The sequence below is a fragment of the Mobula hypostoma genome, chromosome 3 (genome assembly GCF_963921235.1).
Source record: "Mobula hypostoma chromosome 3, sMobHyp1.1, whole genome shotgun sequence".
NCBI classification, from domain to species: domain Eukaryota; kingdom Metazoa; phylum Chordata; class Chondrichthyes; order Myliobatiformes; family Myliobatidae; genus Mobula; species Mobula hypostoma.
In genome coordinates, this window is record NC_086099.1 from 105,839,217 (window position 1) to 105,862,776 (window position 23,560).

Here is a 23,560-nt window from a genome sequence, read left to right on the forward strand (position 1 = left end):
AAATAGTACAACTGTGGTTGACAAGGGAAGTCAAAGCTAATGTAAAAACAAAAGAGAGACAGTTGACATTTTGGGCCAAGACCCTTCATCAGGACTGGAGAACCATGCACACATGTTTCTTGGAATTAAATTCCTACTCAAACTTGTGTGTTAAAGCTGGCCCTGAAATTTGAACTGACCATTTTTGGAGAGGACATGTGCATGCATTAGCCCATAACCACACATATTTTTCAGATGATTATTTGTGGGCCCTTATTTCTGGTTGCTTCCCAATGTGCTGTCCTTGGGTTATATTTGCTTGTCAATTGTGAGTTGCTGTAGTTACAAAAACAGCTGCAGCAGCTCGCAATGACAGTTCATGGTCCAGGAAGCCTTCTTAGACTCCCGCTTTCAAATGAGGAAGGCTCTACATTAGCTCAGATTGGCAAGGTTGGAGCTGGAGCCCAAGAGGGAGAATTTGTAGAACCACTCCAAGATGTTTTTTAGTGCAAGGTTGAGCCCACTAGGGGATCAACTATCAACACCCAATCGGGTGTTTCGCAATGAACTGCAATTGATTATAAAGCTTAAGCTCAAGGAACGCTTGGCGAACAGTGGTAATAATATGATAGAATTCACCCTGCAATTTGAGAGAGAGAAGCTAAAGTCAGGTGTATCAGTATTACTGCGGTGTAAAGGGCATTACAGAGACATGAGAGAGGACATGGCCAGCGTTAACTGGAAGGAGACACCAGCAGGAATGATGGCAGAGCAGCAATGGCTGGAGTTTCTGAAGCAATTTGGAAGGAGCAGGATAGATACATCCCAAAGAAGAAGTTTTCCAAAGGCAGGATGATGCAACTGTGGCTGACAAGGGAAGTAAAAGCAAACATAAAAGCCAAAGATAGGACATATATTAGAGCAAAAATAAGTGGCAATTTAGAGGATTCAGAAGCTTTTGTAAACCTACATAAGGCAAATAAAAAAGTGATAAAAAGTGAAAAGAAGGATGGCAAAGGTAGGCTAGCCAATAATATTAAAGAGGATTCTAAAAGATTCTTCAGATATATAAAGAGTCAAAGAGAGGCAAGAGTAGACACCAGACAACAGGAAAGGTAGTAATGGGGAACTAGGAAATTGCAAACAAGCGGAATAAGTATTTTGCATCAGTCTCCATTGTGGAAGACACTAGCAGTACACCAGAAGTTCTAGAGAGTCAGGGACAGAAGTGAGTGAAGTTGCCATTACTAGGGAGAAAGTGCTTGGGAAACTGAAAGCTCTGATGGTAGATAAATTACCTGGACTATATAGTCTACATGCAGTGTTTTGAAAGAGGTGACTGAAGAGATTGTGGAAGTATTAGTAATGATCTTTCTAGAATCAATACATTCTGGCATGGTTCCAGAGGAGTGGAAAGCTGCAAGTGTCACTCCGCTTTTCAAGGGAGAGAAGCAGAAAAAAGGAAATGACCTCAGTGGTTGGGAAGATGTTGGAGTCGATTGTTAAGAATGTGTTTTCCAGTGCTTGGAGGCACCTTGTAAAATTGGCCAGTCAGAATGGTTTCCTTAAGGGAAATCTTGCCTGACAGATCTGTTGGAGTACTTTGAAGAAATAACAAGAAATAAAAGACAAAGGAGAATTGGTTAATGTTGTGTACTTGGATTTTCAGAATGTCTTGACAAGAAGGTCAGGAGAGGGATGTCCAGTTAGAATGGAAAAGAGGAGGTATTTCTTTAGCCAGAGAGTGGTGAATCTGTAGAATTCATTGCCACAGGTGGCTGTGGATGCTAAGTCATTAAGTATATTTAAGGCAGAGGTTGATAGATTCTTGATTTATCAGGGAATGATGAAATAGAGCAGATTCCATGGGCCAAATAGCCTAATTCTGCTCCTATGTATTATAGACTTATGTGGAGGCTTCATGTAAGCAATGGGATCTGGTGACTCCAATAGCTGTCTATATTCTTGACCTTCCACTGCACTTCCACACATCTACGGATGGAGTTCCTCAGAAGGCCTTTGAACATTACTGCCTTTAAACTCTTAATACATTTTCACCCAAAGGAAAAGTTAAACATGGGTGTAAATTTAAATTACCTTTCACCTTAATAGAAACCAAAACTGCATGTATTATTTGAACTTTACTGGACACTAGTGCGACTTATAGAACATAGACTATGAAACAGCACAGGAACAGGCTATTTGGCCCACAATGATGTGCTGAACCAGCTAAAAAGTAAATCAAAATCCTAAAAAAGTTAATCCCTCCATCTTCCTTACATCCATGTGCCTATCTAAACATCTTAAAAGCCTCTGTTGTATTTACCACAATCACCATACCAGGCAGTGCATTTCAGTCTCTGAGTAAAAAACTTACCCCTCATCCACTTTGAACCTACTCCCTCTCACCTTCAATGTTTGCCCTCTGGTATTAGACGTTTCTACCCTGGGAAAAAGAATACTCCATGTCTACTCTATCTATACCTCTCATAATCTTATAAACCTCTATCAGATCTCCCCTCAGCATCTGCCAGTCCAGAGAAAACAACCCAAGTTGGTGCAGGCTCTCATAGTACATGCCCTCTGAAAAAAGCAGCATCCTGGTAATCTTCTTCTGTGCCCTCTCCAAAGCCTCGACATCCTTCTTATAGTGGGGCGACCAGAACTATGCGATACTCCAGATGTGACCTAACCAAAGTCTAATAAAGTTGCAACATAACTCTTGACTTTGAACTCAATGCCTTGACTAATTAAGGCAAGGATTCCATAAGTCTTCTTAACCACCCTATTGACATGTGTAGTCACTTTCAAGGTGCTATGAACTTGGACCCAAGATCTCTCTGCTCAGCAACACTGTTAAGAGTCTTGTCCTTAACACTACTGTCTCCTTGCATTTGCCCTACTAAGGTGCAATGCCTCACATTTATCTGGGATAAACACCATCTGCTATTTCTGTGCCCATATCTACAACGGATCTACATCACATTGTATTGTTTGCCAGTACTTCACTTTATCCACATCTCCACCAATCTTGGTATCATCTGCTAACTTACTAACCCACCCATCTACATTTAACTCCATTTCATTTATATATATATATATCATTAACAGCAAAGGTCCCAACACAGATCCCTGCAGAACACCACTAATTACAGACCTCCAGCTCGAATAGGTCCTTTCGACCATTACCCTCTGTCTTCTACGTGTGAGCCAGTTCTGCATCCAAATAGCCAAATAGCTAGTGAACCCATGCATCTTAAACTTCTCGATTAACCTCCCATGAGTGACTTTGTCAAACGCCTATATAAAATCCATGTTCAACATACACAGCTCTACCTTCATCAATCTCTCTCGTTACCTTGTCAAAAAACTCAATCAAGTTTTTAAGGCACGACTTGCCTCACACAAAGCCATACTGACTCTCCCTAATATTTAGGCCATGGGTTTCCAAATGCTCATGTATTCTACCTCTAAGATTATTTTTCCAGAAATTACTCTACAATTGATGTGAAACTCAACGGTCCAGGATTTTCACTTGTTCCCTTCTTAAATAGAGGTACAATATTAGACACTCATCAGTCCTCCAGGACCTCATTGGTGCCTAGAGAAGACATGGCTCCAGCACTTAACTTTTGCCTCCCTTAATAACCTAGGGTAAATCCCTTCAGTCCCTGGGGACTTGACCATGTTAGTACTCATTAGGAGACCCAATATTTCCTCCTCCTTGACTTCTAAACACCCTAAAATATTTATACACTCAGCACTGATCTACTGGTCTTCCATGTATTTTTCCTTGGTAAGTACTGAAGTAAAATATTCATTTAGGACCTCACTCTATTCTTTGCATCTAAGCAAATGATCCTCTCTTGATCTTTGAGTGATCCCACCCTCTCCCTAGTTATCCTCTTGTTCTAGATGTATGTATAGAATGCCTTGAGATTCACCTTAATTCTACATGCCAAGGACTTTTCATGGCCCCTTCTGGATTTCCTAATTCCCTTGATTCCTTTTCTGTCTTCTTTAAAATGCTCAGGTGTCCCAGTTGATCCTAACTTGTGAAGCTTTACATACTTTTCCTTTTTCTTCTTGAATAAATTCATCCTTTCTGGACATCCAAGGTTCTCTTAACATTCCATCCCTGTCCTTCCTTCTAACAGGGACATACCTTCCCAGTACTCTATGCAATTGATCTTAATACCCTCCACATGTCTTAATGTGGCCTTGCCAGAAATAGTTCCCAATTAATTCTCCTTAGTTCCTGCCTAATGCTTTCATAATTTGTCCTACTCCAGTTTAAGGCTCTCCTGCAAGGACCATACCTATCTTTATCTATACCTATTCTGAAAGTTAAGTAGTTGCGATCACTGTTTCCCAATAGTTCACCCACTGAAAGGTCAGTCATTTGGCCAGGCTCATTACCCAACCCTACATCCTGTATAGCCCCTCCTCTTGTTTGGCCATCCACATGTTGAAACACTCCTGGATACACTTGACAAATTCTGCTCCATCTAAACCCTTTGCACTTTATACTAAAGTTCCAGTTTATATTAGGGAAGTTGAAACCCCACATGACAACCATCAGTGTGATTGTATCCTTCCTATTCTTGAGTTCTACCCAAATGGACTCAGTGTTTGAACCCTCCAATACGTCTCTCCTGAGTGCAGCTGGAATATTGTCCCTGATTAGCAATGCAACATCACCCCTCCCCCACCCTCACACCTTTACCTCTTTCTCTATCTTTTCTACAACTTCGAAAACTTGGTGCGTTAATCACCCATCCCTGCCCCTATCTCAACCAAGTTTCCGTAATGGCCACATCATAGTTCCATGTACTGCTCTAAGTTCATCACCTTCGCCCATAATACTCCTAGCATTGAAATACACACACTTTAAATTATCTGTTGCATCATAGCTGTTATTTTGATTTTGCCTATCAATACTTTCCCTGACATCGACCTTCCTGTCTGATTCTTCACTTACTGACCCAGTGCTCTGGTTCCCAGCCATCTTCAAAACTGTTTAAACCTTCCCAGGTAGCATTACCAAAACTCCTGGCCAGGATATTGGTTCCTCTCCAATTCAGGTCAACCTATCCCTCTTGCACAGGTCACCCCTTCCCCAGAAAAGGTTCCAATGATCCAAGAACTTGAAACCCTGCCCCCTGCATCATCTCCTCAGTGTTATCAATGTTATTCATCTGTGCTACCAGCTCATCCCTGCCTGCACTCGCCTATGGCATTGGGAGTAACTCAGACATTATATCTAGGAGCTCCTTCATTTCAGCCTCTTTCCTAACTCCCTATGTTCACTGAGTAGGATCTTTTCCCCATTTCTGCCTGTGTCATTGGTGCCAATATGCACCACAACCTCTGGCTGTTCACCCTCCCCCTTGAGAATATTCTGCAGCTGCAAGGATCCATCCTGTATCCTAGCAGCTGGAAGGCAATACAGCATCTTGGTGTCTCTTTGCAGCCACAGAAACTCCTGTCTGTCTCCCTAACTTTCCTATCACTACTGCACTGCTTGACTTTACCCTTTCTGTGGCTGCAAAAGAGACACCAGGACGGTGTGTTGCCTCCCAGCTGCTAGGATCCAGGATGTATCCTTGCAGCTGCAGAATATTCTCAAGGGGGAAGCTAAACTAAAAGTCCTTTGGATCTTCCGACTGTATGGTATGCTGCTGCAGTTAGTTGTCATTACCCACCAGGATATTCAAGGGAACATTGCAACATTGTTCAGAAATGTTAACCATAATGATAAATAATTGGCCAACCTTTTATGTTCAGGAGGAGACAAAAATAAAGATAGGAGGAACAGGAAGTTGATATTCAGGATCAGTTTTGATGTTAGATGCCAAATTAATGCCAACTCAAGGTATTTTTGTGAATTTCTAGCAGATACAGAACACTACATCTCACAATTTGGTAATGATGTGGCTTAATTATTCAAGACAGTGGATCTTGAATTATTGGAATACAAATATTGCAGTAGTCAGATCATGCTGATGCAATAATTTATATGATATAAATGATCATGGTGGATGGGTGAAGAAGAACTTGTACTGGACTATTGAAATGATGGCAAAAGGAATGCTTAATTGATTTATTTCTGTAATAAGTCTTCTACAATCTCAGCGAGTGAATGTTGGCAATACTGGGAGTGATTACTGATTCAGAAGCACAGGCACTGATTGAGCAAATTGTTTCCATGTGTAAGATATTGATGGATCTTAAATTCTGCTGTGCTAATCCCCCATTCAGGAACGTGATACTTTATGAGAATCCTGAGTCAAATCTTTTCAATGAAGAGATAAGTCACTCTCGAGTACTGTGGCCATTACCTCCTGAAACATCCAGGATGTTGGAAACTCACCTATGCTAGTGATGTGCTCAGGGTGACAGGATCAGAACTGTTTATATTGAGAAGTCATTATCTCATACTTGTGAAATCTTGCCACATCAGCACAAACATGTCTGAGAGCTGCAACTTGATGCAGGACAACATTGTTCACTCCATTATAAAGGAATTGTTACTGAAGCTGAACATTAAAGAGCATACCACATGAGGTAGGGGAAGATCACTGATGGAGATGGCTGGGCCAATGAAACTCACTTGAGCAATCCCTAGAGTAACATTCTGGTTAGCATTGATGAGTTTCTGACAATTGCACCATTCCTTTTGGTTAGGTCTTCTTCATCTTCTTTCTGGTCAATCCCTTGGGTTCCACTTCTCATTGTAAGGATTCTGAGATGACCAGTGAGGGAAATGTCCAATGCCAGACAACAATAACAGTTTCTTTTCAACCCTATTGACCTCTGTTGCATTCAGAATTATTTATATTATATTCAGTCAAAGCAGCCTTAATGCTTTTTCTTCACTGTGATCTCTTGTTCAAAAATACAATGAGGTCAGTTACTTCCATTTTCAGGAATCACTGTGCCCTCATGAAAAAAATGCCAAATTATATTGAGTTTCATGCCATTAATCTTTACGAAATGCAAACACGAGGAAATCTGCAGATGCTGGAAATTCAAGCAACACACACAAAAAATGCTGGTGAACGCAAAAGGCCAGGCGTCATCTATAGGAAGAGGTACAGTCGACGTTTCGGGCCAAGGTCTCGTCCCGAAACGTCGACTGTACCTCTTCCTATAGATGCTGCCTGGCCTGCTGCATTCACCAGATTTATGAAATGTATCATTCTGGTCCATGAGGAACTGTGCTGAATCTAACTGCACCATAGCTCTTTTGAAATTTAGACTTCACAAAAGTTACAAATAATCTAAATCTAAATTAAACAGTATTTATTGTTAGTTTTGTGACTTAGAAATACAACGCTGAACACTGATGCCACTGATGTTATGGAAAATTTCATCAGGTACTGTCATTCTTACAGTGTCCCATTAATGCAGAAACCATATAACTGTTCGACAACTTATTGTACTACAGATGTAATATATGAAAATAATTAATATTTGCCCAGCAGAATATATTTAAAATTACCCCTTTAAATCTTTTCAACAAATTGATCACACTGTTTGATCACATATGAGACTCTCACCAGGATGCCCTCATGAAACATTCCAACATTTTTGGCCAATCTTAACTTCAGAGTTGCACCTGCAATCAAGAGTTCTCTTCCTCTTAGTAACAGTTTGAGAATTAATTGTTTCTTCAAGTTTCATGAATTAAAAAAGTGATCAATCAATGTATGAACCAATTTAAGATGATTTTAAAATGACATTCCTCACCTATATTCTACAGGAAGACTTGGAAGTAGCAAGTCAGTAGAGGAAAGTGTCACAAGGTTCTAGAATAACATTAACCATGAATTACTTTAGAATTGTGAATTAAATTTATAGATATTATTCACTACTGCTGTTTCAGCATAATTGAAAGAACCTCTTTAGTGTTGCTATTTACTAACTGTTGTGTTAAATCATACACTTGTAAGTAGCCATGAGTTATCTAGGTTATGACTTATAACTAAATTAATTTCAATGTTATATACATGGTAGCTTAATACTATAGTATTACCATTCGAGGAATATCGTTATTGAATGATTTCTACCTACTACAGAAGACAGACTACTAAGAATGGGAAAAGCCACAAGGCATCTTACATCTTGGTTAACGTCAAAGAGGCATTATATTAAGTAATAGCAAGCATACTGCTGCAAACAACCATTGCACCATCCACCTATTCTTATTCTGGGTGTCTTACCTAAACTGAGAAACTTTTCCTTATTTCTGGTAGTTCACACTGATTTGTTTATGAGAGCTGGTGTGATGGAATACACGTCTGCATTTTATTTTCTTCTTCATATTTCAAAATGAAAGAGTGTTCCGTGTATCAAATTAATTATTTTAATTAATTCCTCTCTGTCCCTAGGTTTTGACACTGAACAAGATCTTTCACTTGCCCTGGAAAATGACGAGTAAAGATGCCTCTATCCATAATGAATTTTAAAAGTTGCCTGGAATTTAACCCTGCACAATAATATCACATTTCCTTAGGAGGCTGGGCTCATGTGAATTTTATCATTGAACTGAGCTAATTACTTCAAATACAAACGTGTATATAAAGATTTACAATGGACAGTAAGTGATTAATTGACACAGTTTATAAAATGAATTGGTTAGATCACTAATCTTGAGTTCCCAATGGGAAACCACACTTGAGAGTAGTCTGGTTTGCGAATAAAGTCATGGCACCAGTATTAATAACTTGCATTACAGCTATTTTGGCATTTGTCATAAGTTGGCATTTATAACTAAACTAAATACAATTTGTGTAGACACTGAGCAAAAACATCTTCACGATCTCACAGGTTACAATATACAAAATTGCAAAATAAATTGTTATGCTGTTTTGCTCCAGCCTTGCATTCCCACAGCAAACATTAAAATATATATACCTTGAAAATGTTAACATGCTATCCAAAATAAAACCACTGGAAATGCCATCAAATGTGGCAACATACTTATATAAAACCAGACTGTCATTTTTCCATCATGCAAGATCAAAAGATAAACAGAATTTTGTGTACCATAATCTTAGTACTTTTAAATAATATGTGAATATGTTCAATGGAAGCCAAAGAATTAATTAAAAAGAAAAAGTGCTCTTATCTAGGGAAATCGTACATTCTAGGCCAGGCTGCTGCTTTTCTTTCATTCACTAAAGATGAACATCCAATAAAAATTGCATATTCAAGTACACAGTGAAAACTTCACAGAAAATTTGTGCATGTGAAGAAGTAACTTGATAGTCAAACCACTTTAAGTAACTGAAATTCAATAAGCCAGAGTTACTTATAAAAAGTGATTAATCAATGTGCAAATATGTGTCAGGTTATCATGGTGTTTTTGAATAATCATTGATCAGTGCATTTACTGTATGTTTGACCTCCACATTTAAATATAAACTAAGTATTATTAACATGCTTGCTACATGAACAATATCAGGGCAATTTTGTAAGTTGGCTACTTTAAGATGAAAAAAAACGATTGCCTTTTCATTCCCTGACTATCAGGTACATTCAACAGGTACATTCAGCAGATGGAGGTTATTTTGTGGTCTGTATTCGTGATAAAAATGAAATTAAAAGAACAGCTTATCAAAGTGGAATTGGATATAACCCCACTAGTAATGAGTACTGAAAATATTTACTACTCTTTTTTAGGGCTTTCTAACTCCAAATTTACACCAAATTTCTGCTTTCTCATCTCTGCATGTCATTTCTTTTCTCCATTCATTAGATTTTGTGCTGCTAGCATTTCCCAGTTCCTTCGGTTACTTCTGCAGCCTTCAAGCAATGGGAGACAAGCTTCAGAAATTGTTGCCAGAGCCTAGCAAAGCAAATAAAAAAGAGAAAATTAAGTGCAGTAAATCAGCAAAGTACAATTAAACATGGAAACTTTTAAACTAATAACTGCACATCAGATTAATGCCAAAATCCAAATTTAGCTAAGTGAATATCCTTGGAATTTGGATTTGGATAACAGATGTCTGAATGTTAAAGACTAGAATGGTGCAAAAAGTACTCACATGGGCTTGATTCAACTTTATTTCTAGCTTCCTTGCAGGATATTTGCTGAATATCTATTATCTTGCAAGCAACTCTGCCTATCAAATCATGCATATTTTAATTTCCTAATAAGTACAGATATCAGCCTGTTCTCAATGATGGTACTCTTTCATCAGTGTGGAGTGTATACTTCAAGCCTCATTCCAGGACTTCATCATAAAAATCCCAGTCAATACTCAATTGGTGAACTGTCAATTGTCTTAATTTTTACATAAGATATTGAACCAAAGTTTTCTCTCATCTGTTAGGTGTATACAAAAGATCCAATGGAACTACCTAAAGGACAACAGTACAGTATTGTTATTCTGGCCAATTTGTTCAAGGCTAAATAGCCAATGCTTGATATGGCAACTTCTTCCCCTTCCTACAGTACTGAAAGTGTGTAACAAAACATTAATTTCAATGCTGTTGGGCAGGGGATGGGGGGGAGACATGCTATGTGGAAAGTAGAGGCTATGTTCCTCAACATTAAAATGATTACAGGATTCTTCCTTTATTGCTGAGCTAAAACTCTTGAAATTCTTACCTAAAAATACACTGGGAATATTTTTAACATATGGACAACAGTGGTTCAAGATCATCTAGGTTGATTAATATATGAAATCTCGTACCCTCAGAATATCTTTCCAAAAAGGTATTTTTAAAAGTACTTAAATTGCATGAATGTTGAACTGTTTTCAATTTTGTGTTTTATATTCTGTGTTTTTGCTCTTTTTTGTTGCATATGCATGATTTTTTATGTGTGTGGGAGGCAGGTTCAATGTTTTTCTTTTACAGGTTCCATGGTTTTCTTTGTTTCATGGCTGTCTGTGGGAAAGACAAATCTCAGGGTTGTATATCGCATACATACTTCGATAATAAATGTACTTTGAATCTTTGAACTTTGTACTGTTCAGCAGCATCACGGGTTTGTGAAAAGACACAATAAGTATTTGTAAGTATCTGATATAAATAATGTTTTTAACAATTTGCACAGGATAGATGTTTATGCTTTAGTGTAAAATAAATGATTGGAGATTTTTTGAAAAAAACATTCCACTACCACCTTATTAGATGCCACACAGTAGATGACAATCAGGCTGTTTATGTTCAAGAACCTGTATCTGTAGCCAACCCAAAAATGCAACAATCTAATTTCTGGTCTTATTTTTGGAAGAGATGATGTGGGATATCTGTATCCCTATTAACTAATGCAAGGAATGAAAAGTTACATTTAACGTATGTTTTCACTATCCTGGAGAAAATTTTCTGTAAATTGTTACTGTTCAACAATTATCTAAACCTCTATTAATAAAAAGCTTTTAACATAATTCATTTTCAGTCTTAGTAGAAATATACAGTATACTGCAAGCCTTCGCTAATCACTTGAGAATCTGAGCAAGAAATCGAACACATCTTTTTTTCTTTTATTTAAAAAATCCAGAAAATAACACACAGAAATCCAACAATATGCAGAATTCTACAAACTGAGCATGAGTATTTTAAGTTTGTCTGTATATAGCTTTGCTCTAAAAGTGTAGAAGCCAATTTGTTCAAGACTAAATAGCCAGTGCTCTAGATGGCAACGTCTTTCACCACCAAACTATCCCCAGATCACCCACTGTGCACTGCGATTTTGCTGGAGTTAGAACTTAATTATTTGCAAGGTTTAGCAATAAATAGCGGAGAATTTACAGAAAGATAAGGGAACAAACACTTTATAATGTAACTGCAAGCAAATGCTTGTAATAAAGGTTAGAAAGGATATGAAATAAGGGGAAAAGTTACCTCATATAGTTGAATACAGATTGCATCAATGAATCCAACCTGCATGCTAGGGATCTGATCACGTTTTTCTCTGTTCATTAAATCCTTCAAATGGAAATTTTAAAAACATCACAATCATTATTTATTTTTGTTCCTTACGGAGAAATAAATTTGTATTTCAAAATAGGATAGTAGCAGAAATTTTAGTTTTCAGAAGTATATCTTGTTTTTTATTTATAGAAATTATTTAAATTTGATACATACAATGGGTTCGATGTTTAACTCTTCCCTTTCCTTGTCGCCTTGTTGAAAAAACTCTGTTGCTACAAGCTCAGCTGTCTGTAAAACACAATGTAACATAGTCTGTAACGCTGACTGGCTTTGAAATACCAAGGGCATGATGTAGCTGTATTCAAAAGGCGAATTAACCCATCATAAGCTATTGCAACACATTGCCACAAACATTAATAGCTGGCATATATCACAAGGGTTGTTGAATTGGCTTGGACTGCTTTTATTTCAAAGGTTGGCTCAAAGATACTAGGGCAGGATTAGGAATGTCAAGCTCAATTGACGACCTTTAGTTATGAAATGGTGGTTGGAAAGAGCTACCCAGTTGTGGAAGAGGATAAAAATATTGTATTTATACAGCCTTATGATTTAATGATGTTCAAGAAGAAGTAAACTAAAAAGCAAACATGATTTGGAAATAAATGGTAAGTAAGGTACATTTGCAGAGAAAGTAAGAGCTAAACTGTCAAGACTAAATAAAACTTTTAAAAAATCATAGCACTGCAAGTTAGAAATACTCTGAATTTCAGGCAGAATTGACAAATGGTCTTGGACCTGAAACATTAATTGTACGTTTCTGTAAAGGCTGCCCAGTCTTTTGACTATATCTAACTATTTTTGTTTTACGCTGTCAGGAGGATGGTGTTTCATCAGACCAAGAAAAATCTGAGACAGTAGCGACATGAAAGACTGTAATGCTGGATTTTGGAGCAAAAAGTGCTGGAGGAACTCAGTGGGTCAGACTGAATCTCTGAAGGGAATAAGAACGCAATATTTAGACTTGAGACAATTCTTCTGAACTGCAGCCACTGTCCTGGCTGCCTCTAGGTCAGCACTTCCAGTACTCCATTCTGCCACTTTTTCCCTGTTGCTGATCACCACAGTCCACCAGATCTCCTGTATCACCTCAATTCACATACCACCCCAAACCTCTCAACCTCTCTCCTCTGCTCCCTTCCCCCACGCTTTCCACCCATTACCCTCTCCTGATCCTGTGCCAGACTCTAGTTCCACCTCCTGCCATGTTTTCACTTTGCCCTCTGACCCCCTCTTTCAGAGTGGTCCATCTACAACAAGGCCTCACCTTCATACTCTGCTACACCCCAATAAGTTCTGGGCCCACCATGATTCAAACCTTTCTTCTCTGATACTAAATACAGGTTGACCTTCTATAATCCGACACCACTGGGACCTGAGGAGTGCCGGATTAGTGAAAATCCGGCACTCCTCAGATCCTGACCCGGATCTGGGCCGTACCCTCCAAATATCTGGACCTGCATCTTGGTTTTTTTTGCACTACCTTACTTTCCATTTTTCTATTTTCTACTTATGATTTATAATTTAAATTTTTAATATTTACTATCAATTTGTAATCCAGGGAGCGAGAAGCGCAGAATCAAATATCGCTATGATGAAAGACTGTAATGCTGGATTTTGGAGCAAAAAGTGCTGGTTAGCAGACAGGAAGCAAAGAGTGGGAATAAACGGGACCTTTTCAGAATGGCAGGCGGTGACTAGTGGGGTACCGCAAGGCTCAGTGCTGGGACCCCAGTTGTTTACAATATATATTAATGACTTGGATGAGGGAATTAAATGCAGCATCTCCAAGTTTGCGGATGACACGAAGCTGGGTGGCAGTGTTAGCAGTGAGGAGGATGCTAAGAGGATGCAGGGTGACTTGGATAGGTTGGGTGAGTGGGCAAACTCATGGCAGATGCAATTTAATGTGGATAAATGTGAAGTTATCCACTTTGGTGGCAAAAATAGGAAAACAGATTATTATCTGAATGGTGGCCGATTAGGAAAAGGGGAGGTGCAACGAGACCTGGGTGTCATTATACACCAGTCATTGAAAGTGGGCATGCAGGTACAGCAGGCGGTGAAAAAGGCGAACGGTATGCTGGCATTTATAGCGAGAGGATTCGAGTACAGGAGCAGGGAGGTACTACTGCAGTTGTACAAGGCCTTGGTGAGACCACACCTGGAGTATTGTGTGCAGTTTTGGTCCCCTAATCTGAGGAAAGACATCCTTGCCATAGAGGGAGTACAAAGAAGGTTCACCAGATTGATTCCTGGGATGGCAGGTCTTTCATATGAAGAAAGACTGGATGAACTGGGCTTGTACTCGTTGGAATTTAGAAGATTGAGGGGGGATCTGATTGAAACGTATAAGATCCTAAAGGGATTGGACAGGCTAGATGCGGGAAGATTGTTCCCGATGTTGGGGAGGTCCAGAACGAGGGGTCACAGTTTGAGGATAGAGGGGAAGCCTTTTAGGACCGAGGTTAGGAAAAACTTCTTCACACAGAGAGTGGTGAATCTGTGGAATTCTCTGCCACAGCAAACTGTTGAGGCCAGTTCATTAGCTATGTTTAAAAGGAAGTTAGATATGGCCCTTGTGGCTACAGGGGTCACGGGGTATGGAGGGAAGGCTGGGTTCTGAGTTGGATGATCAGCCATGATCATAATAAATGGCGGTGCAGGCTCGAAGGGCCGAATGGCCTACTCCTGCACCTATTTTCTATGTTTCTATGTTTCTATGTTTGGCGACAATAAAGTATAAAGTATAAAATGCCGAATTACAGAAGGATCACATTAAGCAATAGCTAACTGCCTCATCATACCTTTAAAATATCAAAGGAGTCAAAGGTTCATTTAATGTCAGAGAAATGTATATAATGTACATCCTGAAATGCGTTTTCTTTGCAACTATCTGCAAAAACAGAGGAGTGCCCCAAATAATGAATGACAGTTAAATGTTAGAACCCCTAAGATCCCCCCCTGCTCCCCTCCCTCCCTCCCACGCGTAAGTGGCAGCGAGCAACAATTCCCCCTCCCCACCAGTAAAAAATAAAGCACACCCACTACCAGCACTCAAGTGTGAGCTAAGTGATAGCAAAGACACCAACTTGCAGTTACCTGAGAGACTACATTGCACTCACAGTTACTGAGGGAATCCTCACCAGTTTCTTTTCCTCCGTTTAGTAATATGCCTAAATTCAGTGGGTCGCCACGTCTGATCTGAGGTCGTAGGCAGAAGAGAACGGAGTGCTGGCTGGGCGACGCTGGAGGGCAGTGCGCGACTGCCAGCAGGCGGGCGAGAAGGCGGACCGACCCAGCACACGCCAGCTCCCCAGTCACTGGCGGGTGATACGGGCGGGTGCTGGGCAGCCGCACCTCATGCAAATGATATTAATAAATGCAGGAAAACAAGCAGGAATCGCCTGTCTGTGCTTACAAGAGCACGCCAACACGTGAACAGATCTAGCACCAACCAAAACAGATTGGTACGGTGGCCCGGGAAATTTAAAATCATAGTTGCGCGGAAAATTTGAAATCAGTGTGAATTATCGAACGAACCGGGTTACTGGTAGTTGGATTACTGAAAGTCGACCTGTATATGAAATAAACCTTTGAAGTTTCAGTCACTAATGCAAGTGCACCAACCACCACCTGTACTTAGCTCCATTCAATGAATCTGCAGCTAATACTCTGCCACACACCTAGGGTTAAGTGAATTCACTCTCTAAAGTTTTCAGATTTTTTGGAATTTCAATAGTACTGCAATAATTCAATAGTAATGGGGAGGGTTTAATCTAGTGGATAGGAACCAGTGATAGGTTGAGGATGGGGTAGTTGGTATACAGGTGGGTGCAGTATGTAGAGAGATTGTGAGGAAGGACAGGCTGTCGAAAGGGTAAAATTGCAGTCAGTGAGATGAGCCGATGTGTGTCTATTTTAATGCAAGATGGATCAGAAACAATGGTGATGAACTTAGAGCACCGGTCCATTTATAGAACTACAATATTATGGCCAGTACGGAGACTTGGCTGTCACAAAGGCAGGAATGGCTGCTGGATGTCCAGGGGGTTTAGATGTTTCAAAAGGGAGTAGGGAAAATCCTGGGAATTATTGCTCAATGAGTCTTACTTCAGTGGTAGGGAAACTATTACAGAAGACTCTTGGAGACAGGATTTATGATCAGTTAGAGATGCATAGTCTGATCAGGGATAATCAGCATGAGTTTTTCCCAGAGTGGAATTAGCTAATACAAGGGGCATAATTTTAAAGTGATTGGAGGAAAATACAGGGGCAATGTCAGAGTAAACTTTTTTGCACAGATGTGCTAGCTGTGTGGAATGTCATGTCAAGGGTGGTGGTAGAGGCAGGTATAGACAATAGACAATAGGTGCAGGAGTAGGCCATTCGGCCCTTCCAGCCAGCACTGCCATTCACTGTGATCATGGCTGATTATCCACAATCAGTACCCTGTTCCTGCCTTCTCCCCATATCCCTTGATTCTGCTATCATTAAGAGCTCTACCTAACTCTTTTTCGAAAGCATCCAGAGAATTGGCCTCCACTGCCTTCTGAGGCAGAGCATTCCACAGATCCACAACTCTCTGGGTGAAAAAGTTTTTCCTCAACTCCGTTCTAAATGGCCTACCCCTTATTCTCAAATTGTGGCCTCTGGTTCTGGACTCCCCCAACATCGAGGACATGTTTCCTGCCTCCAGCGTGTCCAATCCCTCAATAATCTTATATGTTTCAATCAGATCCCCTCTCATCCTTCTAAATTCCAGTGTATATAAGCCCAGTCACTCCAATCTTTCAACATATGACAGTCCCTCATCTCGGGAATTAACCCCGTGAACCTATGCTGCACTCCCTCAATAGCTAGAATGTCCTTCCTCAAATTTGGAGACCAAAACTGTACACAATATTCCAAGTGTGGTCTCACCAGGGCCCTATACAACTGCAGAAGGACCTCTTTGCTCCTATACTCAACTCCCTTTGTTATGAAGGCCAACATGCCATTAACTTTCTTCACTGCCTGCTGTTCCTGCATGCTTACTTTTAGTGACTGATGAACAAGGACACCTAGATCTCATTGTCCTTTCCCTTTTCCTAACTTGACACCATTCAAATAGTAATCTGCCTTCCTGTTCTTGCCACCAAAGTGGATAACCTCACACTTATCCACATTAAACTGCATCTGCCATGCATCTGCCCACTCACCCAACCTGTCCAAGTCATCCTGCATTATCACAACATCCTCCGCACATTTCACACTGCCACCTAGCTTTGTGTCATCTGCAAATTTGCTAATGTTACTTTTAATCCCTTCATCTAAATCATTAATGTATATTGTAAATAGCTGCGGTCCCAGCACCGAGCCTTGCGGTACCCCACTAGTCACCACCTGCCATTCTGAAAGGGACTCGTTAACCCCTACTCTTTGCTTCCTGTCTGCCAGCCAATTTTCTATCCATGTCAGTACCGTACCCCCAATACCCTGTGCTCTAATTTTGCCCACTAATCTCCTATGTGGGACCTTATCAAAGGCTTTCTGAAAGTCCAGGTACACTACATCCACTGGCTCTCCCTTGTCCATTTTCATAGTTACATCCTCCAAAAAATTCCAGAAGATTAGTCAAGCATGATTTCCCCTTCGTAAATCCACGTTGACTTGGACCGATCCTGTTACTGCTATCCAAATGTGCCGCTATTTCATCCTTTATAATTGACTCCAGCATCTTCCCCACCACTGATGTCAGGCTAATTGGTCTATAATTCCCTGTTTTCTTTCTCCCTCCTTTCTTAAAAAGTGGGATAACATTAGCTACCCTCTAGTCCTCAGGAACTGATCCTGAATCTATAGAACATTGGAAGATGATTACCGATGCGTCCGCGATTTCTAGAGCCACTTCCTTAAGTACCCTGGGGTGCAGATCATCAGGCCCTGGGGATTTATCAGCCTTCAGTCCCATCAGTCTATCCAACACCATTTTCTGCCTAATGTGAATCTCCTTCAGTTCCTCTGTTACCCTAGGTCCTCTGGCCACTATTACATCTGGGAGATTGTTTGTGTCTTCCCTAGTGAAGACAGATCCAAAGTACCTGTTCAACTCATCTGCCATTTCCTTGTTTCCCATAATAAATTCATCCGTTTCTGTCTTCAAGGGCCCAACTTTGGTCTTAACTAATTTTTTCCTCTTCAAATACCTAAAGAAGCTTTTACTATCCTCCTTTATATTCTTGGCTAGCTTGCCTTCGTATCTCATCTTTTCTCCCCGTATTGCCTTTTTAGTTATCCTCTGTTGCTCTTCAAAGTTTCGCAATCCTCTGGCTTCCTGCTTATCTCTGCTTTTTTATACTGTCCCTGACTTCCCTTGTCAGCCACGATCGGCCCTTACTCCTCTTAGAATATTTCTTCCTCTTTGGAATGAACTGATCCTGCACCTTCTGTATTATTCCCAGAAATAACTGTCATTGTTGTTCCACTGTCATCCCTGCTGGGGTATCTTTCCAGTCAACTTTGGCCAGCTCCTCCCTCATGGCTCCATACACCCTGACACTTCTGATTTTCCCTTCTCCCTCTCAAATTGTAGATTAAAACTTATCATATTATGGTCACTACCTCCTAATGGCTCCTTTACCTTGAGTTATGTTAGGGACAATAACGAAACTCTTAGATAATAGGCAGTTGGATGATAGAAAAATGTAGGGCTATGTAGAAGGGAAGGATCAGATTGATCTTAGAGGAGGTTAAAAGATTAGAACAATCCTGTGGGCCAAAGGGCCTGTACTGTGTTGTACTTTCCTGTGTTTTATCAATTCCATAATGATAGAGACTCAATATTTGTTATTTCTATTTGTCAGTGCAGCTGATTGGCAGTAATTAATGCTTTTCACATTGTTAAATGTACTTAGACTTTTTGAGCGCTATTGAGTTCATGTAACTCAGTCAGTAACTGCAGGATTTTCCAAATCAGAATCACGTTTATTATCACCTATCAGAACAGCAAAAAGACATTAAACTATTATAAAAGAAAATTCTGCAGTCAAGCACCTGCATTAGGGAACATCACAGGCATCAGCCCTCTCTAAGTTGAATTGGATAGCCTGGTCCTGAGACCTCTACCTTGCTGATCACCATTGGTCCCCTGCCTGGTATATATCAAATATTAATTTCATTTGCCCTTGAAATTGCTCTATTGCTTATAAACAAATGACAGGGAGATCACTGACCTTCCTGTTAATCTGATTGCATGATCTGGACTCTTATATCTATAAACCAAGTTTCCCAAAACAATATTGGTGTTCCACTCTCTCAGACATTTTTATAGAAATGTACACAAATACTATCAGAATTACCTTTTGTTGAACGGGCCAGGGTTTGGTTATTGCGGACACATCACATGCTGTCATCAACATCGCCCTGTTAATGGTAGTGAAATTAAGTATAAAATTTCATTAAATACACTATATAAGACCATAAGACATAGGAGCAGAATTAGGCCTTTCAGTCCATCAAGTCTGCTCTGCTAGTCCATCATGGCTGATCCCAGATCCCACTCAACCTCATACACCTGCCTTCTCGCCATAATCTTTGATGCCCTGACCGACCAGGAGACTATCAACTTCCATTTTAGATACACCCATGGACTTGGCCTTTACTGAAGTCTGTGGCAGAGCATTCCAGATTCACTACTCCTTAGCTATAAAAAATTCTCCTTAATTCTGTTCTAAAAGGTCGCTCCTCAAATTTGAGGCTGTGCCCTCTAGTTCTGGATACTACCCCCACCCCCCGCCCCCCGAAAAACATCCTCTCCACATTCACCCTTTCTAGTCTTCAACATTCGGTAGATTTCAATGAGATCCCGCCCCCCCCATTCTTCTAAATTCCAGTGAGTACATGCCCAAAGCTGCCAAATGCTCCTTATATGTTAACCCCTTCATTCCCAGAATCATCCTCATGAACCTTCTCTGGACTCTCTCCAAAAACAACACATCCTTTCTGAGATATGGGGCCCAAAACTGTTGACAATACTCCTAGTACAGCCTGATTAGATTCTTATAAATGCACAGAATTATCTCCTTGATTTTATATTCTATTCCTCTTGAAATAAAGTATATGTTAATTAAAAATTCAACAGTGATTTTGCAGTCATTTAAACAACGATGGATAAGGAGTCTCTGTACGCACCCCACCCTGCCACCCCTACCATGGAACGTGTGGGTTTTCTCTGGTCCGTCAGTTTCAGTCTAAAGATATGCCAGGTAGGTTGACTGGTCATTGTAAATTGTCCCATGAGCAGGTTAGGTTTAATTGGGTTTGTTGAGGGTTGCTGGCATTGGCATGGCTCGAAGGGCTGGAAGGGACTACTCTGCACTGTTGAGCTAAACAAACAAACAAATAAGTAAATACATTCCTCATGCTAGTACATCAGGCAATACTTTAAAATATGTTATTGAAGAATGTGTGAAGTTCTGATCAGGAAAGGAGTGGAGTCTTTGAAGAGGATTTTAAAAGAGGTTCACCAAGACGTTGCCTGAATTGGGGGGTTATTAGCAAAAAGAAGAGCTTGGACAAATTTGGATTGTATTCTCTGGAGTGTTGGTGCACCAGCCTGGCAGAAGTACATAAAGTTATGACTCTCTATTTCTCCTCAAGATGATGTATGTATACATAATTTACTTACCAATACTTTAATTACTTGTACTTTTCTACAGAGCTCCTAACACTATTACTTTCCCTTTTTCAATATTTTATCATTTACAGGGTATTCTTACTTGAGAAGCATATTACATGACACTTTGTGTTAAACTGCTTCAGATATAGTCGCATTAATGCTCAGTCTCAATGTTTATTTTGTTATTTCTTGGTTTTGTCCTATTTTTTACCTGATCTTACTAGTATTTTTTTTCTAATTCATTACCTTTCCCAATGTTTCTTTCATTGGAAATATCAGTTTGACATCCTTAACCTACTTCATCTGGCCCACAGTCTATGTTATGTACGGAAGCAAATTTCAACTGATCTTAAACAATCTGATTGTTTAAAAATGGCATTGTCCTCCCTTTACTCCATTTTCTTTATCAAATCTGGCAATATTTTGGCACAATTAAATAATATTATTTTGACACAACATTTTGATGCATTGATGATACATAGGATTATTACTTACATTAACAGCTCTTTATGACTTTTATCTTCCCAGTTAAATTGATTAGTTTTCACCAGATCAAAAAATTCTTCTCTTCTCCTAAAAATAATTTTATCTGCATTAGATTCTATACAAACTGTCTCTTTCCATGCATCATTGTTAATTCAATAATCTTGGCATCTGTAGAGCAGGCAGCACATTCCTGGAATATTACACAAACAGGGTCTATAAAGGGAGGATCTCTTTCCAAGTACAACTAGACTGAAAAGACCAAAAAAAAAGCTCAGAAAAATCATCTTCATTTCAAATATTGACCATGATCATGTCTAGACCTCTATCCAAAACCTTCAACTCTGAACACTATCAATGTCAAGTTACAGATGAGACAGAATTTCCTCAAGTCTACAGATATGCATGAAATCATTTAGTTGGCTTCTATGAAAAATTCTATATCTTAGGCATCTCTACATGGGTTGAGTGTGTCGAAATGCAGTCTTTGTATTATCTTTAATACTCAATTGAGAACAAAACTCCTCCTTTCAATTCATCAGGGAAACCTTCTCCTGTCTGCACATCACATCCATATGTGCTTCTCATGTTTTCTAGTGATGATTAAAATTTTGCAACAATTCCTGTGTCTGATTGTCATAGTCACTGTCATACTTTATTAATGCCGGGGGAAATTGGTTTTCGTTAAAGTTGCTCCATAAATAATAAATAGTAATAGAACCATAAATAGTTAAATAGTAATATGTAAATTATGCCGGTAAATTATGAAATAAGTCCAGGACCAGCCTATTGGCTCAGGGTGTCTGACCCTCCAAGGGAGGAGTTGTAAAGTTTGATGGCTACAGGCAGGAATGACTTCCTATGACGCTCTGTGTTGCATCTCGGTGGAATGAGTCTCTGGCTGAATGTACTCCTGTGCCCACCCAGTACATTATGTAGTGGATGGGAGACATTGACCAAGATGGCATGCAACTTAGACAGCATCCTCTTTTCAGACACCACCGTCAGAGAGTCCAGTTCCATCCCCACAACTTCACTGGCCTTACGAATGAGTTTGTTGATTCTGTTGGTGTCTGCTACCCTCAGCCTGCTGCCCCAGCACAAAACAGCAAACATGATAGCACTGGCAACCACAGACTCGTAGAACATCCTCAGCATCGTCCGGCAGATGTTAAAGGACCTCAGTCACCTCAGGAAATAGAGACGGCTCAGACCCTTCTTGTAGACAGCCTCAGTATTCTTTGACCAGTCCAGTTTATTGTCAAGTCATATCCCCAGGTATTTGTAATCCTCCACCATGTCCACACTGACTGCCTAGATGGAAACAGGGGTCACCGGTACCTTAGCTCTCCTCAGGTCTACCATCAGCTCCTTAGTCTTTTTCACATTAAGCTGCAGATAATTCTGCTCACAGCATGTGACAAAGTTTCCTACCATAGCCCTGTACTCAGCCTCATCTCCCTTGCTGATGCATCCAACTATGGCAGAGTCATCCGAAAACTTCTGAAGATGACAAGACTCTGTGCAGTAGCTGAAGTCCGAGGTGTAAATGGTGAAGAGAAAGGGAGACAAGACAGTCCCCTGTGGAGCCCCAGTGCTGCTGATCACTCTGTCGGACACACAGTGTTGCAAGCACACGTACTGTGGTCTGCCAGTCAGGTAATCAGGTAAGGAAAGGGTTAAATTTGATTCCTCCTTAGTATATGCTAAAATGCGTTTCACAAAATGGAAGTTTGTAAAACAAACTTATGTTGGTCTGGGATGTGAAAAATTTTAAAAGTACAAGGGACCTGGTGCACAACAATGTATTGAGAACAATGTGATTATTCGTCTATTGCCTGGAGATGTGCATGGATACACATATTTGAGATTATATGTATTTTGGTGAATATTTACCTCCGTACACATCTGTTGTCTCTGTTCAGTGCTTTTAAGATGGTCTTGTACCCTTCCCCAGATTTGTGCTTCTCTAGTATCATTTCCCTGTCTTGTTTGGAATGCTCTTTTGTCTTCATTTTGATTCGGTCTGCTGAAAATCTACCATACTGCTAGACCTTACAGAGAGAGGAGGTATTTATTTAGGTGATCATCCAATTTTCTACATCAACAAATTGGGTGATTTGGGAAGATAATACTGTATATTGCACCAGAGGAAAGTTAGTATAGTAATTACAAAGGGGATGAATACTTTGACAGCCTCACAATTTTGTTTTTTGCTTTTTAAGTGAATTGTTGACAGGTTTTGGAATGTTTCTTTTGATTTGACATATGACTTGGATGGCTCAGGGGCAGGAATCATTACTTTGAGTGCCAAACTTTAGACGTTTCAGAAAGGACGGGGAGGGAGGCAAAAGAGGTGGGGGTGTGGTGCTGTTGATCAGAGATAGTGTCACGACTGCAGAGAAGGAGGAAGTCATGGAGGGATTGTCTGCAGAGTCTCTGTGGGTGGAAGTTAGGAACAAGGAGGGGTCAATTACTCCACTGGGTGTTTTT

General features: G+C 40.0%; 1 protein-coding gene across 6 annotated transcripts in view; it reads right to left on the bottom strand.

Annotated features, from left to right (window-relative positions):
• Nucleotides 1-7,235: 7,235 nt before the first annotated feature.
• Nucleotides 7,236-23,560, bottom strand: part of pde5ab (phosphodiesterase 5A, cGMP-specific, b) — a 116,826-nt gene continuing 100,501 nt past the window's right edge. For 3 of the 6 annotated variants that reach the window (XM_063043552.1, XM_063043558.1, XM_063043557.1), the window contains 5 exons: nt 21,080-21,157; nt 19,266-19,329; nt 12,082-12,156; nt 11,839-11,922; nt 7,237-9,832 (listed from right to left, as the gene is read on the bottom strand). In XM_063043552.1, the coding sequence (XP_062899622.1) occupies nt 9,719-9,832; nt 11,839-11,922; nt 12,082-12,156; nt 19,266-19,329; nt 21,080-21,157 (415 nt within the window). In that variant the 3' untranslated portion in view covers nt 7,237-9,718. Of the gene's footprint in view, nt 9,833-11,838; nt 11,923-12,081; nt 12,157-19,265; nt 19,330-21,079; nt 21,158-23,560 lie in introns of all 6 variants that reach the window. The other 3 variants (XM_063043554.1, XM_063043555.1, XM_063043553.1) reach the window with 2 other exon arrangements.